This window comes from Ailuropoda melanoleuca, chromosome 15, assembly GCF_002007445.2.
Source record: "Ailuropoda melanoleuca isolate Jingjing chromosome 15, ASM200744v2, whole genome shotgun sequence".
Lineage (NCBI taxonomy): Eukaryota > Metazoa > Chordata > Mammalia > Carnivora > Ursidae > Ailuropoda > Ailuropoda melanoleuca.
In genome coordinates, this window is record NC_048232.1 from 75,406,221 (window position 1) to 75,418,047 (window position 11,827).

Here is an 11,827-nt window from a genome sequence, read left to right on the forward strand (position 1 = left end):
AGGGAGAGGGACAAGCAGACTCCCTGATGAGCCACCCAGGGGTGAAGTGAGGGGCTCCTGCTGGATTTCAGACACCCGCCAGTGATGGAGGGAAGGTGAAGGTTGGGGGCGGCGTCAGGGCTTGAACAGGAGTGGATGTTGAGAGGCAGGGACATAGGGCTCCCCCTGAGCTTCTGGCTCAAGCGACGGAGGGAGCAGTGGTTCCTGGAAAAACAGATCAGAAGCTCAGAGGCATACTTTGAGGAGGGCATAGAGTGATTTCAAACTCTCTGAGCCCTGGTAGAGCACGGGTGCGCACTCATCAGAAGGAACTCCGGCCGTGGGGCTGGAGCAGGGTCCTGGAGGTGTTATTCTATTTATTGCGGGACGGAAGTCTGGTGGTCCCTGGGGAGGGAAGAGAGGGCTCAGGGCTGCAGCTCTCTACCAAGCAGCACAGAAATACTTCCATCTTTTAAGTCTGGTAGGACGGCCCTGGAGCTCTAGGTACCAGATGTTGTGCTAGGCCCTACCCTCTCCTCCCTCCCGTGCCTTCATGCCACCCCCACGAACACCCGCGAGGTGTCATCACCGTGGTCGCCAGCATCATCACCAGCCTCGGTGATCCGTGTGCTGACAGCCTTGCCTGGGGAATTTCACTGCAGTCTCTTATCCTGGTGCGGATCGCCTTCAGTCTAATCAGTATCACCAGTAACTTGTGTCTATTCCCTGTACAAGGGGCAGGGCGCCCGGTTTCCTGAAGGTTCCCATCACGCTTGGAGGCATTCCGGGAGTCTTCCGACGAGCCTCTGCAAGCCTGTTCGAACTAGCCCAGCTGAATGAGGCAGAACTGACCAATCCCCACTCTGTGCCCCATTATTCCTGAGGATAGCACCTGTAACTCCTTCAACATCTACCAGTTTACATGACCATCGCCCCCCACTGCCCTATAGGCCCCCTGAGGACAAGGATCCGGTCACGTGCACCCTGAATTCACTTAGCAAAATGGCTGGCTCTAGGCTCAGGAATGTTCCTTGAAGTAAGGAATGAGCAGACACAGGAACAAGACTGAACTGTGATTGTTATCTGGGGTGAGATCTACTTCTAACTGCCCTACTATCGGGAATAGGTGAGTTCATAATGCGTTCTTTTCATTTTCACCATCTGAATTTAAATTTGGTGATTTCTCTGACCCTTAGAGGTTTTCTACTATAACATTAAATGACAATCTATTAGGGGCACCTGGGTGGCTCAGCAGTTGAGCGTAGGACTCTTGATTTTTGGCTCAGATCAAGATTTCAGGGTCATGGGATACAGCCCTCTGCTCCCCCCCCCCAAGCACCCCCCAGCACGCTCTCAAATACTCTTTAAAAAATAAATCACAATCTATTAAATCACTCCATAGTCTGAGATTAACGACTGCAGAAATGGTGTCAAGAGGAAGATCGAGAAAATGCCTGATACAACAACCCACCTGAAGAGAAACCAAAATTTCATTTTCCCAAGCATGGAAATTTATGCTGCCCAGCACCCTCCACAAAGGAGGGCAACTGGCTTACTCTATCAACTCGTCCACTTTAAAATAAAATTGCACATTATTTCTAACACCAATAAAGCGCCCACCCTGAATTGCAAACTGCTTTGGAAAAAACATCAGCCAGGGAATTGTGACGCCTTAGCAGGGATGCTGCCTCAGGAACCCAGAATGACTGACCACGAAGTTTGGGGATGAGGGGCCCTCCCGCTAGAAAGGAGGGCAGGAGATCACATTCACGCTCAGGCCCTCCTTTCCCTCTACAGTCTGGGTGGGAGAGAAGAGTTCATTCGGAACAGGGCACCGGGGGCCCAGCCCTAGTGCTGGTGGAGTTTGCTGTCACAGTTAGGAGCAGGACTGGGTTCAAATCTCAGCCCTGCCACTTCCTAGCTAATAATGATCTTTCTTACATGACGCTTGCCAGCCTGCTGCCCCTCTGTAAAATGGGGACCGATGCTGCCTAGCTCTGGGGAATATTAGGAGGAAGATACAGGGGCCTATTAAATGGTTAGCCAGAGGCAGGGCACACAGGGCCTCAATAAACAGCATCGGTTATCAGTTTCCCCAAGGAAACTGGAGGCTGCCGGTCACTAAGATGGTCTAAGACCACAGTTCCCAAACCCTGCTGCATTTAACGATCAGCAGGGAGCCTTTGAAATGCTAATGGAGCCCTCTTTACAACCACCAAATCAGAATTCCTGGGGGCAGGCCCAGGGATTGTTTAAAGTTCCCAGAAGATTCTGCTGTAGCTAGGAGTTGGGAGTCAGGTGAAAATCTACCGCCAAACCTGCGAACAGTCCCCAGACCTAAGAGTGCGGCCATCTTCTTTTAGAATTGAAACGAGGTCTTAAAAGTGAAAACTTCCGGATCTTTCTAACCTAATTAACAAAATACATTGCAATTGCTAAATTCTCAGAAAGCCACCACTCTAGAAAAGTCGTAACAAAGCTGAAGTGTTTATTAAGAATTAAAAATACTGTAAATAAGCCATACAGTTCATTTCACAGTAAACTAACCTTTTTTTCTCTTAATTTTCTTTTTTCTTTCTTTTTTTCTTCTTTTTTGAAGGGCAAGACAGCCATTAAAGAACAGTACAGCTCAAAGGGAAACAGCAAAAAACTACAGAAAATGCACACATTCCTCCTCACGGACAGGTCTGCTCGGACAGCAAACCTCTTTATGGACATCGTAGGAAAATAAAAACACGTGGCCTCCATTCTCCGGGGAGAGACAGCCCATGCCTTTGTGGACCGCTCTCCTCACACGTTTCCTGAAAGAATCCAAGGAGTCCCCTTTCCAGGATTCCAAATCTATGTATTATTTGGGGACCCTACCAAGAGGTGACTGGGTCGGCCACAGGGGACTCTGTGAGGTGTTGTGCCTTCCCATTCAGAACCATCTGGATTCTTTGCATAGTTACCTTTGAGATCACGAGATGATTCAGGAATGGAAAAGACACCCCACACCTCACGGGAGGTGACCATCAAGTCAAGCAGCTGGTTCGTATCAACTAAAAACCGAGGGGCTTGTCCCCCTCCCAGGGCAGAGCTGACACTTGTGAGTTTTAACCAGTTTCAAATGGAAGACAAGAAGTGAGCGGCAGCTCATGAAAACTTCGGCCAGAAGTATTAAAAAAAAAAAAAAGTAAAATTAATTTTCCTTAAAGAGAATTAGAAAGAAGAGTGCCTCCTCCCCCCCAACTTTTTTTTTTTTTTTACTCGAAATCTGCCAGTCAGGCAAGGTTTTCTGAGGTTACACTTAATCTGCTTCTGTTAATCCTCAGCGGAAGCCATTCTTCTCTGACACTAGAGACATCCCTTCTAAAAGGTACCTCTGATTTGCAGGGGCCGGGCCTTGAGGAAACCAACCAAAAGCAGAAGCAGAAAACTTGAGAAACCAATGGTGTGTGGTAATTGTCGTAAATAAATTAACTGGGCACAAAAACATAAAATGCCTTGGTGTTCGGGGTTGGGGGGTGTCCCCTGCTTTTTAAGAGGGGACAAGAACATGGGGGGGCGGTAGGGCGCATGGGAGGGAACACCACATTTTTTGGTCATGAGAAGCTGGACTTAACTCCGCACCCTGCACACGCAAGTCATTCAGACTTTTTCGTGAATCTTCTCCACTTTCAAAAACAACCTATCCAGGTCATTCCTCAGGTCATCTAACAAGCCCTTAGCTGATTCCAAGTTGTTCTCGTTGGTTTCTATTTTCACTGAGTACGCGACCAAGCTGTCCACAGCAGTCCTGAGCATCCTCAAGTCCGACTCCACTTGGCTGACGGAGGCTCTGAGGTTGTCTAGAGAAGACAGTCTGTCCAGGAAGTCCTGAGGCAAGGGGGCCGTCCGGGCCGGGTCCTGGCCCAGCAGGGTGTGGACTTGCTCCTGCACCTTCTGGAGAGCCTCCACGGTGCTGGGGAGCTCGCCCATGCTTCTCTTCAGCTCCTCCACGTCGCCGTAGAGTGAGAGCTGGGCCTCCCCCAGGCTCCTCACCGTGCTGGCCAGGCCGCCCGCGTCGGCCTCCGAAGGGCCCAGGCCCGCCACGCGCTCCTGCAGGGCGGCCAGGCGCTGCTCCTGCTCCACGCTCCTGGCCAGCAGGGCCTCCAGGTTCTCGCTGTGCCGCGCAGAGGCCGTCTGCACAGCGTCCACGCCGTCTTCCACACTTTGGAGCCTGGAGTCCAATCCCTGACTCTTCTCCTGGAGCTCGGCTAAGGAGGCAGAGTGCTTGTAAACCCCATCTTCTTCGGCCCTCAGGGCCTCGGTTTCCAGGTGGCGCAGCTCCTCCTGGAGTTTCCTGATCTCCTCAGGAAGGCGGGAGGTGACCTCCTCAGACTGGAGCAGCTTCTCCGTGAGGGCCTGCAAGGTGAGGTGCTCCGAATTGGCCGCCTCCTTGAGCTTCTGCTGCTCCTGCTTGAGGCTCACCAGCTCCTTGACCTCGGTGTAGACGTCAGACTCCAAGGTCTGGAGGGTGCTTCTCAGGGCCTCGATGTCCTTCTCTCTGGACTTCACAGAGAACTGTGTCTCCTTCACAGCTTCCTTCAAGGCTTTCAAATCCTGCTTGTACCCCTCGGAGTCTTCCAGAGACGCAACCTTCGCCTTCACATCGTTGATTTCCTTCTGGCTCCTCTTCTGGACCTCGGTGAAGATGGCAATGTTGTCGTTGATGGACTTGGTGAGTTCTGTCAGCCTTTCCTCCACCGTGTTCTCAAGAGACGTGAAGTCCCGTTCCCGGGCATCCTTCACCACGTGGATGCCATCGGAGAGGTCCTTGAGGATCTCATTCTGAAGCTTCTGTAGAACTTCGCTGATCCGGTTGATCTCACTCTCCCCTTGCTTCACAGCTTTCTCCGTGAGGTCTTGTTTATGCTGGGAGCTTCTCAAGATGGACTCAAAAGTCCCAAATGTGGCTTGAAGAGACTGCACCTGTAACCAAAATCCACATGTTAACTGCTGAGAAGAGCTGATGAATCTTATTCAATACTGCTATATTTCTTTTTTTTTTTTTAAAGATTTTATTTATTTATTCGACAGAGATAGAGACAGCCAGCGAGAGAGGGAACACAAGCAGGGGGAGTGAGAGAGGAAGAAGTAGGCTTATTGCAGGAGCCTGATGTGGGGCTCGATCCCATAACGCCGGGATCACGCACGCCCTGAGCCGAAGGCAGACGCTTAACCGCTGTGCCGCCCAGGCGCCCCTGCTATATTTCTTTTCATCTGCCCAGCTTCCAGGTCCCTCTTCTGGAACAGAAAAATAGTTGTTCTTGGAGAACCTTCCCTCCACACACAGTCCATGTGGTTTGGGGGACCAACCTAAAGACCCTTTCCAAGTGCTCCAGGGGTCCTCCCTCCTGAAGCCACAGTCAATTCTAAGACTTCTGTTAAAACTACCGGTAAAGAAAACCTTTTTCTACTGGGATTGCTAGCTATAGGATGAGGGAAGCCTGGACAGTCTCAGACTGGCCCACGAAGAACGCCAGCCTACGAATCAAACCAGCACAGTGGGAAGCAGAACTGAGAGATGGCAAGATCGAGTTCTGAAGACACACTCTGCATCCCTGGATACAGCTATACCTGAAGGAATCTGCTCCTGAACTTTTTAGTTTAAGCCAGTAAGTTCTCTCTCTCTCTCACTCTCGCTCTCTCTCTGTCTCTCCCTCTTTAAGTCAGTTAGGCTGAGTTTCTAGCTCTTGCAACTGAAAAGTCGTACAACTTTTCACAGGAAAAAAGCTGAGGCACTTGGGAGACACTGGGCTGGGAGGCAAGAGACAAAGGTCAGGTGCCTAGCTTTTGCCACTTCTAATTGGGCGGCCCTGACCAAATCACTGTCCTCACCCAAAAATATGACTTGGGCCAGATGTCCCCTTAGCATTCTCTGGCTCTGTGAGCACATTATTTTCCTGTTTGCCATGACACACTCATTCTAAATACATTCTCCCCTAACCAAGGTCTGATGTGGGAACCTCTCCAGGGAGCTGGTTTGATGTGCCGAGCCTGACAGGCCAGTGACTGCTGGCAGTCAGAGCCACCCAAAATGCTTTCTTGCAAAAAAAGAAAAAAAGAATTTGAATCTCTCAAGTCTTCAGCTATAACCACCAAGTCACAGGAACATGCAAGAGAAAAACATGCTACGAGGGCCAATCAGCCAAACCCACAATGTGGAAAATTCTACATGACAAAGAACCAGGATCTTTAATAATTAAATGGCATTTTTAAGGGGAAAGTCAGGAAAATATAATACATCAAAAGAAATTTAAGAGATTCATCAACCAAACGTAAAGTGCGGACTTGTATGGGTCCTGATGGAAGCAAAGCAACTATAAAAGAGATATTTTTAAGGGGTCAGGGAAATCTGATACTGAACTAGGTATTAGATGAGAATCAAGCATTACCGTCAACTTTGTTAGGTATAATATACTGTGTTTTGCCAAAAGAAAAGGGAAGAGAAGGAGCTCCTATTTGTAAGAAATAAATCTTGAAATACATGGGGTGAACGAATATCAGTCAAAATTAGATCCTGGCTCAATATCCACTGGGTCCGCCAGAGCCTCGAGGGCCCTCCAGAGGGCCTGCCCCCACCTGAGCCCACTGAATCTCTCGACTCAAGACAGGCCATCCTCTCCACCCAGGCTGCAGCCATTCCACAGACCTGGGCTACTTCCCAACACCCAGAGCATCTGAGAACAAGGGAGACAGGTGGGCACCTGACAAGAGGGGAATGGAAGGCTTGAGACTCTGCTCTGAGTAAAACAAAATGGGAGGGAAGAGGTGGTGATGGAAAGAAGAATAGCAAAAAAAAAAAAAGAGAGAGAGAGCGAGCGAGCGAGCGCATTATTGAAACCAGGGTTTGTTATATTGATCCCTTCTGTTTATGCCTGAATACTTCCATGGCAACAATGTAAAAAATAAAATAGCATGGGCTCTGGAACCAGACCGCCTATGTTCAAATTTTGGCTTGGGACACTTCCTAGCTGTGTGATCTTGGGCAAGTTACTCAGCACGTCTGTGCTTTGGTTGTCTCAGCTGCAGGATGGGAACAAAATAGTACTTGACTCATAGGCTCATCTTGCGAGGATTAAGCGAGTGAATATATCTAAAGCTTCAATTGTGCCTGACACATAGTGAATGATCAAGAAGTGACAGCCATTGGGGTGCCTGGGTGGCTCAGTTGTTAAGCATCTGCCTTCGGCTCAGGGCATGATCCCGGAGTCCTGGGATCGAGCCCCACATCAGGCTCCTCCACTGGCAGCCTGCTTCTTCCCTTCCCACTCCCCCTGCTTGTGTTCCCTCTCCCGCTGGCTGTCTCTCTCTGTGTCAAATAAATAAATAAAATCTTTAAAAAAAAAAAAAGCGACAGCTATAGTCTTCATTGTTTACTCTTTCTTCTGGGAGTAGCTCAGAAGTCAGGAGATTCTGAGACCATCCTTAGCCCTATGCCAAAGGGAAAAGCTGCAGAAAGGAGGACAGGATGCCTGGGCTCTGGTTCCAGCCCCACCTTAAACCAGCTCTGTGAGCACAAAATAAGCCACTCACTTTCCAGGCCCCAACTCCTCGTCTATCAACAAATAGTTTCTAAAGCTCCTTTTGGTTTCCAACAGTCTGTGATTTTAAGACAGATTAGAATTAGGTTTTCAGGGAAGGGACTCCAGAATACTAGACAATTTCCCTATTCAATTCAATACCACCTGAGTCATATAGGGTACTTTGAGAAGGTACCCGAGAGAACTCACCTCCAAAACTTTTAAGTTATTCAATCACAGCACCTACCTGCTCTGCACGGCACTCAGAACAGAGGCACGAATGGGTGAGCACAGTACCTGCGATGTTCAGTGTTTTCTGAATGAAGCAGGAATTAATTAATGAATAGCGCAAAGCCTGGTGGAGAGTGAGTTGGCCCATTTCCCCTCTGACCCCTGTCACCCCTAACTTGGGCTGGCTCTTGGCAAATGGCTAGGAAGGGGACTAGATCAGGAATTATGGATGCAACCAAACACACCAATTCCCAACACTATGAAAAGAATAAAGAAATCGCCCCCCTACTGAGGGTGCTGTGAGCTGTTCATCTTTACATGCAAGGACCTCATTATAATCAATATGCAACGGACACACCTGTTCCCCCAACGTATGTGGGGTGCCCCAGAGAAAAGTAATGGCTAGAACAGGATCCCTGCACTCGAGGAGCTCACAGCACGAGGGGAGACAGTGGTGGTTCCCGTGGAACAGGGCACTTCCTGTATACCAAAAAATATCCAAAGTACTCTGTAATAATCTCATGAGTTGGTGGCTCCCACTGATCTCCAGTTTACACATCAGGAGACTGGGAAGTGGTCATGCTGAGCACCAACATCCCAGAACCGGTGACGTCACAACCTGAGCTCTCAACCTCTCGTGATAAGCTCAGCAGAAGCCTGTTCAAAGTGCACCGAGTGCCTGGAGGAGATGCTGCCTACCTGAGGAGCCCTGGCTCTCCCGGAGTCAAGAGAAGAAAACAAAGAAATAACCACCAGAGAACTCACTCTTCCACAAATAGCTGCTCATCTCATTCAACTGCCCTTCCTGGGCCTAAGCCCACTCCTGCCATCACTTCATGCCAGCCTGCAACTGCCAGGGCAGCGCAGGCCCTTCCCGGCCTCCAACTGAACTGCCAACGTTTTCAGAAGCCCGCACCCGCTGTGCCCGCTGAACCTTCCTTGTAAGGACAGGCCAGCTTCTCTGTCCAGGCTGCGGTCATTCAGCAGACCTGGGCCATTTCCCAACACCGAGAGCAAACACAGAACGAGACCAGGTGAGCGCCCCGTGGAGTAGAGTGCTTCAGGCCACGCTGCTTTGACTCGGATCCCAGTTTCCCCACTTAGGGTGTGTGTGTGACCCTGAACGAGGAACACGACCGCTCCAGGCCCAGCTGGCCCACCTGTGAAACAGTGCTAATGAATGGGTCCTGCCTCGGAGGGTGGCTGGGAAGCACTTAATAGCACGCCCATCCCATAATGAATACTAATTATGAATAATAATATTGTAAGTATACGTTCCTGCTAAGAACCAAACCCCACCCTGCACCAAGCATCACAGAGTTAAAAAGGGGCTCAAACGTCGGCTGTCAGGGGAGCCACCACTACTCACTCTTCAAAGCAAAATCACTTATTCACTGGCCACCTCAGAGGTACACACAGAAGTGGCCACACACAGTGACAAATCTCACTACTGCTCTGGGCACGTTCTGAGTTCCACATCACTGGACTAAGCATTAACTGAGCACCTACTACGCACCTAGCGAGGCATGGGCAAGATAACAAAATGAACAGACAAATGGGTAAGAGCGTCCTAGGCGCTAACTGCTGTAGGAACCCCAGTCCCGCCCCTTACTAGCCCCGTAACCTTGCAGTCACTCTGCCTTCTTGCGTCGCACTCTCCTCATCTGCGGAAGGGGGGTCTACTGGTGCTTACCTCTCGGGCCGCTGTGAGAGTCAAAAGAGATGAGAGCACAATAAATACCAGGTATTACATACAGCTTCATGACACTGCTAAATTAAAAAGAAAAGTCATGGTTTCAACAGTGTACAGCAGGGTGGATGCTTAAAAATCTGGACAGAGCCCTCCCCTCGCTGTGTAGATGGGAAGACTCAGCCCCAAAGCGGAAAGTGATCTACACACAGCTTTGACGGAGAAGAGGTAGGAGCCAGGAAGGTGGGAATAAGGGAGAGGCAGGGGAGAAGCAGAAAGAATAGAGCCCAATTTCTTCAACAAAGATTCAAGACCTCCCCCCATCTCACTACTTCCTACATGTTACTTTGCTACAGGCTAGACAGCCAGCGGCTGTCCCTCCAACATACTCAAGATAGCCCCCCTGCCTGTGCGTCTCCACTCCTCTCAACAGTCACCACCAGTGAGGTCTAGACTGGCTCTGCCCTGGCCACCGGGATACAGGCCTCGGCAAACTCCACACCCTCTCTCTTCTGAACTCACACAGCAGCGACCCTCCACCAAAACCTACTTATCACTATCAGACTTCGATAAATATTGTGATTGATTGGTCACTGGGTGGATGAAAGAGAGGAAACCAGGGGCTAGTGATTATATTCCAGCACTAGGTCTACTTCTTAAGAACGATTTGACATTCAGGATAGGCAAAGCAGCACTGCCTACTTAATTCCCTTCGAAAAGTCACCTCCCTTGGCCTGCAGCATAGAGCAGGCTGACTCACTGAAGCTGCTCTGCCAGTCTTAAGAGGAAATTCCTAGTCCTGCATACTCCACACAAGTCGACAGAAACTTGGCAGGGCAGGCAGCATGCTGGGAAAAGGAGGCAGCAGTTCCGGGCTCAGAAGTGGTGGCGGGATTTTTTGTTTCCATCATACAACCAACTTTCATTGAGCAATGACATTAGTGGAGGACAGAGGAGGAGGGATGAGAAGGGATGAGACTGAGGGAGATGCACTGGGTGTGGAAAACCACAGACACGGTGGAACCTAAGAGGCTTTGTGATGAAAGTTGGGTCCATCCACACCTGAGACAGGCCTCAGTGGACCCCAAATCGAGCAGTGGCCTAGACATACTCATGTAGCTTGCCACCCACCAGCTGGGTTCTTTATCAATTCACTTGATTTCTCTAAACCTCAATCTTCTGGCCTGGAAAATGGAGTCAACACTGCTACTCCTCCCTCCCCACCAGGGTTGCTAAGATGATTAGATAATGAGTAAGCCCTCTTCACATCATGTAAATTTGTCTAGTGGTATTACTCACCAGTACCCTCTAGTATTCTGGGGCCTTTTCTTTCCTCTGAAGCTGGTTTATGCTACTTCAAAGGCTCACATGGGGACACGGGTCCACTAAAAAACAAGGGGTCTGAAGATAGGGAGTATTTCATTTGAACTTCGCAAATGAGTATGATTACTTGCTTTTCCTTCCCCAGGATCAGGATTTATTAATACCTGGCTCAGATGTCTCCCACAGGGACAGCCCAGGTGCGGCCTTGCCCGAGGCTTCCAGGGATGCGCTGGCGTCCCTTCCAACCTCCTTTTCAGACAACTCTGCCCATTCAGCGGTTCCTAATCCAAAAAGAATGGGCTCCCCAGAGCCTGGCGGCCTCCTTACAGGTCACCGCTAATGCCCTGTGACAGGCCCTTGGTCCACCCTCCCCGGCTGGCCTGACCATCCTCCAGGCGGCCCATCCCTCGGGGCCGATTCTTCCGCGGCCATTAACAAAGAGGGTCTAGGGACCGCCCGGGGACTAGGGGCTCGGGGACCGGGCATCCCCGGCCCGGGCCGCCCGAGGAGGGGGCCCAGCTCCGGTCCCGGCCCCGGGGCCTGGGCAGAGCCAGCGGCCCGGCTGCGGCGCGGGGTTTGCGGCTGGGGGGCCGGGGTACCCACCTTCTGCTCGACGCCCTGCAAGCCCTGGCCCAGCTCCTCCCTCTGCCGGGAGAAGTCCTGGTGGCCGCGCCGGACCTGCTGGACCTCCTCCAGGACGTGGTGGACACACCAGCCCGAGAAGGCGGCCGCCGCCACCAGGGCGAGGTAGAAGAGAAAGTTGAGCACCCGGCCGAGCCTGCGCGAGCAGGACGCCGAGGACGAGGCAGCAGCGGCGGCGGCGGCGGCGGAGGACTTGCCGCCGCGGTGGCCGCCCTTGCCGTGCGCCTGGTTCTGCGGCTGCTGCGGCGGGTGCTGCTGCTGGTGCGGAGCGGGCGGCGGCGGCTGCTGGCGGCGCCGGCGGCGGCTTCTTCGCCACGTCATCCGCGCCGCCCGACGGGTGGGAGCCCTTCTCCGAGGGGCTCGCGGCGCCGTGGCCGCCCTTGGAGCCCCTTTGTTTGGCCGAGGGCATGGCGGG

The 11,827-nt window shown here is 51.4% G+C and overlaps 1 protein-coding gene and 1 long non-coding RNA gene across 2 annotated transcripts; both read right to left on the reverse strand.

Moving 5' to 3' along the window:
• Positions 1-2,447: 2,447 nt before the first annotated feature.
• CKAP4 (cytoskeleton associated protein 4) lies at positions 2,448-11,821 on the reverse strand. Its single transcript, XM_034643728.1, is given in 3 exon segments — positions 2,448-4,932; positions 11,374-11,701; positions 11,703-11,821. Coding segments are annotated over 3 exon segments (1,770 nt in total). The 3' UTR covers positions 2,448-3,609.
• On the reverse strand, positions 5,101-11,367 carry LOC117796323. The gene is made up of 3 exons (XR_004620714.1): positions 10,747-11,367; positions 9,451-9,461; positions 5,101-8,237 (listed from the first exon to the last, which is right to left on the reverse strand). It is a non-coding gene; the product is annotated as an uncharacterized LOC117796323 (long non-coding RNA).
• Positions 11,822-11,827: the final 6 nt, after the last annotated feature.